The 2,500-nt window shown below is 44.4% G+C and overlaps 1 protein-coding gene across 1 annotated transcript in view; it reads left to right on the plus strand.

Moving 5' to 3' along the window:
- Window positions 1-187: 187 nt before the first annotated feature.
- The window catches only part of LOC147638269 (cytochrome P450 CYP72A219-like), a 2,654-nt gene continuing 341 nt past the window's right edge, over window positions 188-2,500 (plus strand). Inside the window, exons 1-5 of the mRNA XM_086795294.1 lie at window positions 188-555; window positions 742-968; window positions 1,287-1,552; window positions 1,682-2,072; window positions 2,150-2,500. The exon at window positions 2,150-2,500 is cut by the window's right edge and continues 341 nt beyond it. Of these exons, the coding sequence (XP_086651420.1) occupies window positions 210-555; window positions 742-968; window positions 1,287-1,552; window positions 1,682-2,072; window positions 2,150-2,500 (1,581 nt within the window). The 5' untranslated portion in view covers window positions 188-209. The remainder of the gene's footprint in view (window positions 556-741; window positions 969-1,286; window positions 1,553-1,681; window positions 2,073-2,149) is intronic.

Genomic DNA, 2,500 nt, shown 5'->3' on the forward strand with positions numbered 1-2,500 from the left:
AGAGAGATGGTTGTAGAGAGGGAATAGTTCTTTTCTGGAAACTTGGTCGGCCGCAGCAACGCGCGGGTGCAATACTAGTAATATATATAGACGAGACCATCATATACGGGCAAGTTCAAATAGCCTGTGTTTCATCAAAAATTAAATTTGAGAGAACTAGAGCAGCAGCAGCAGCAGCATCATCGTCGCCAACTTGTGTACTTAATAAGATGATGATGCAGCAGCAGCAACCAGTGGACCTCCTGCAGCTCTTACGTCCCTTCGTTGGTGGTCACACTCTACTGATCTGTACTTCTATGCTAGCCATCGCAATCTCCTCTCTGTTTGGTTACCTTCTCTACGTCTACTACTTGAGACCGGCTTCGCTGCGGAGCGCTTTGCAGCAGCAAGGCTTCACTGTGTTGCCTTATCGCCCCATAGCTGGAGACCTCCCTGAGATCAAGCGCCTGGAAGCCCAGGCTCAACTCTCCGACATTCCTTCCTCCTCTCATCACCATCTCCTTCTACCCCGTATCCTCCCCTTCTACCGAAATCTCCTCTCTAAGCACGCAGCAGGTATAATAGCATGCCTCCAATACCTTTACCCCGTGATTAGTGGTTAGTCGAATTATATGATCGTAATTAGTAAGCAATGTCCTCCTTGGAGTGCCTTCAATTCTAAATCTGGATCTTATAAATAATCATCGCCTGATTCGTTTTCTTTGTTGATTATTATTTTGGCCGCTTGGCTTGTTTTTGCAGGTTCCAGGGTTGTGTATTGGTGGGGTAATCTGCCCACCCTCTTGATTAGCAACGCAGATGACGCTAGAAGCATTTTATCTTCGGATGTGAAGCAATTACACAAGCCCTCTGCTTTCACTGTACGCTTCCACAGGTTGTTCGGAAATGGTCTCCTTCTTGCCAATGGTGACGACTGGCAACAACAACGCAACATCCTTCGCCCTGCATTCTTCTCTGAGAAGCTCAAGGTTTTCTTTTAAAAAGAATGCTGAGTATTCTCTTGATGAAAATAATAAATAATAAATTCATGTAACATTGAAATAAGCTCTACTTAAATCTTAAAATCTTTTAATTAAGATGAGTCATATATACGCACATACATATGCATACACACGTTTGTATGTGTATATACACACACATATACATATATTATTTTGTTGTTTTTTGGGGGGGGGATATTTAGCACTATCACAAAATTAAATTTAGTTAAATATTCAGTTCTAACTTCCATTGTTGCAAATATTATTTCATTATTTTAAAGCTTTTGTATTTTTATTGTGTGGTAGGAGCTGGTGGCCGACATGGTGGCTAGTTCTTTGGAAATGGTGAAATCATGGGAGAGCCAAGTCAACAGCAACAGCAAGGAGGGACATGTGGCCGCCGACGAGCTAGAGGTGGCACATGACATCAAGAATGTGACAGCTGATATTTTGGCACGCAGCTCATTCGGGTCTAGCTACCTCAAAGGAAAGTATGTGTTTCAGAGACAAGAGCGCCTCCTTGAACTCCTCACAAAGATCGTTGTCCCAATTAGTGTCATCCCATTCTATCAGTAAGTCTATAGATGATAACGCTCCACGTCAAGTTTAAACTGTTAATTCTTGGATTATATATTACTCTCCACCTTATTGCTCTTCAACACACTTGGTTAAAGTCTAGTTCTTTAATGGGATGTTGTCAGGTACCTTCCCACTCAAACAAATCGTGAGATCAAGGAGCTGGAGAAGAGAAACAATGAGAAGCTTCGTGAGATCATAGACTCCAAGAGAGAGGCCATGCTGGCTAATGCGACATCACGATCTCAGTCTGATTTGTTGGGCTTGATTTTGGCTGCAGAGGAGCAAGAGGCCAAGGTAGACAACAAGCGAGCTCACCTTACTACACAGCAAGTCATAGATGAATGCAAAACCTTCTTCTTTGCCGGCCATGAGACGACTGCAAACTTGCTTGCATGGACCATGGTTTTGTTATCGCTCAACCAAGAGTGGCAAGAGAAAGCAAGAGACGAAGTGTTGGAAGTGTGCGGAGAAAAAGGTGAACCTAAGGCAGACCATCTGAACAAGCTCAAAACTGTAAGGCACACCCACTCTTCCCTTGCTATGCTTCAAAAATTGCTTTTCATTCATGATCTGTATTATTGCACATGCAGGTGGGGATGATATTAAACGAATCATTAAGGTTATATCCCCCCGTGCCACAATATGGGGGACGTGTGACAGTCAACAACGTGAAGGTGGGCGATCGATGGCTGCCAAGAGGGACAGCAGTGACCGTTGCAAGCCTCTACATACATAGGGACAAAGAGGTGTGGGGCGAGGATGCAGACGAGTTTCAACCAGAGAGGTTTGCAAACGGGGTGTCGAAAGCATGTAAGCACCCCTATGCCTTCATGCCCTTTGGCATGGGACCCCGCATTTGCATTGGCCAAAACTTTGCCATCATGGAGGCCAAGGTCATCCTCTCTCTTATCCTCCAACGCTTTTGTTTCCATCTCTCCCCC

This window comes from Cibotium barometz, chromosome 5, assembly GCF_041138505.1.
Source record: "Cibotium barometz isolate CiBa-2024 chromosome 5, ASM4113850v1, whole genome shotgun sequence".
NCBI lineage: Eukaryota > Viridiplantae > Streptophyta > Polypodiopsida > Cyatheales > Cibotiaceae > Cibotium > Cibotium barometz.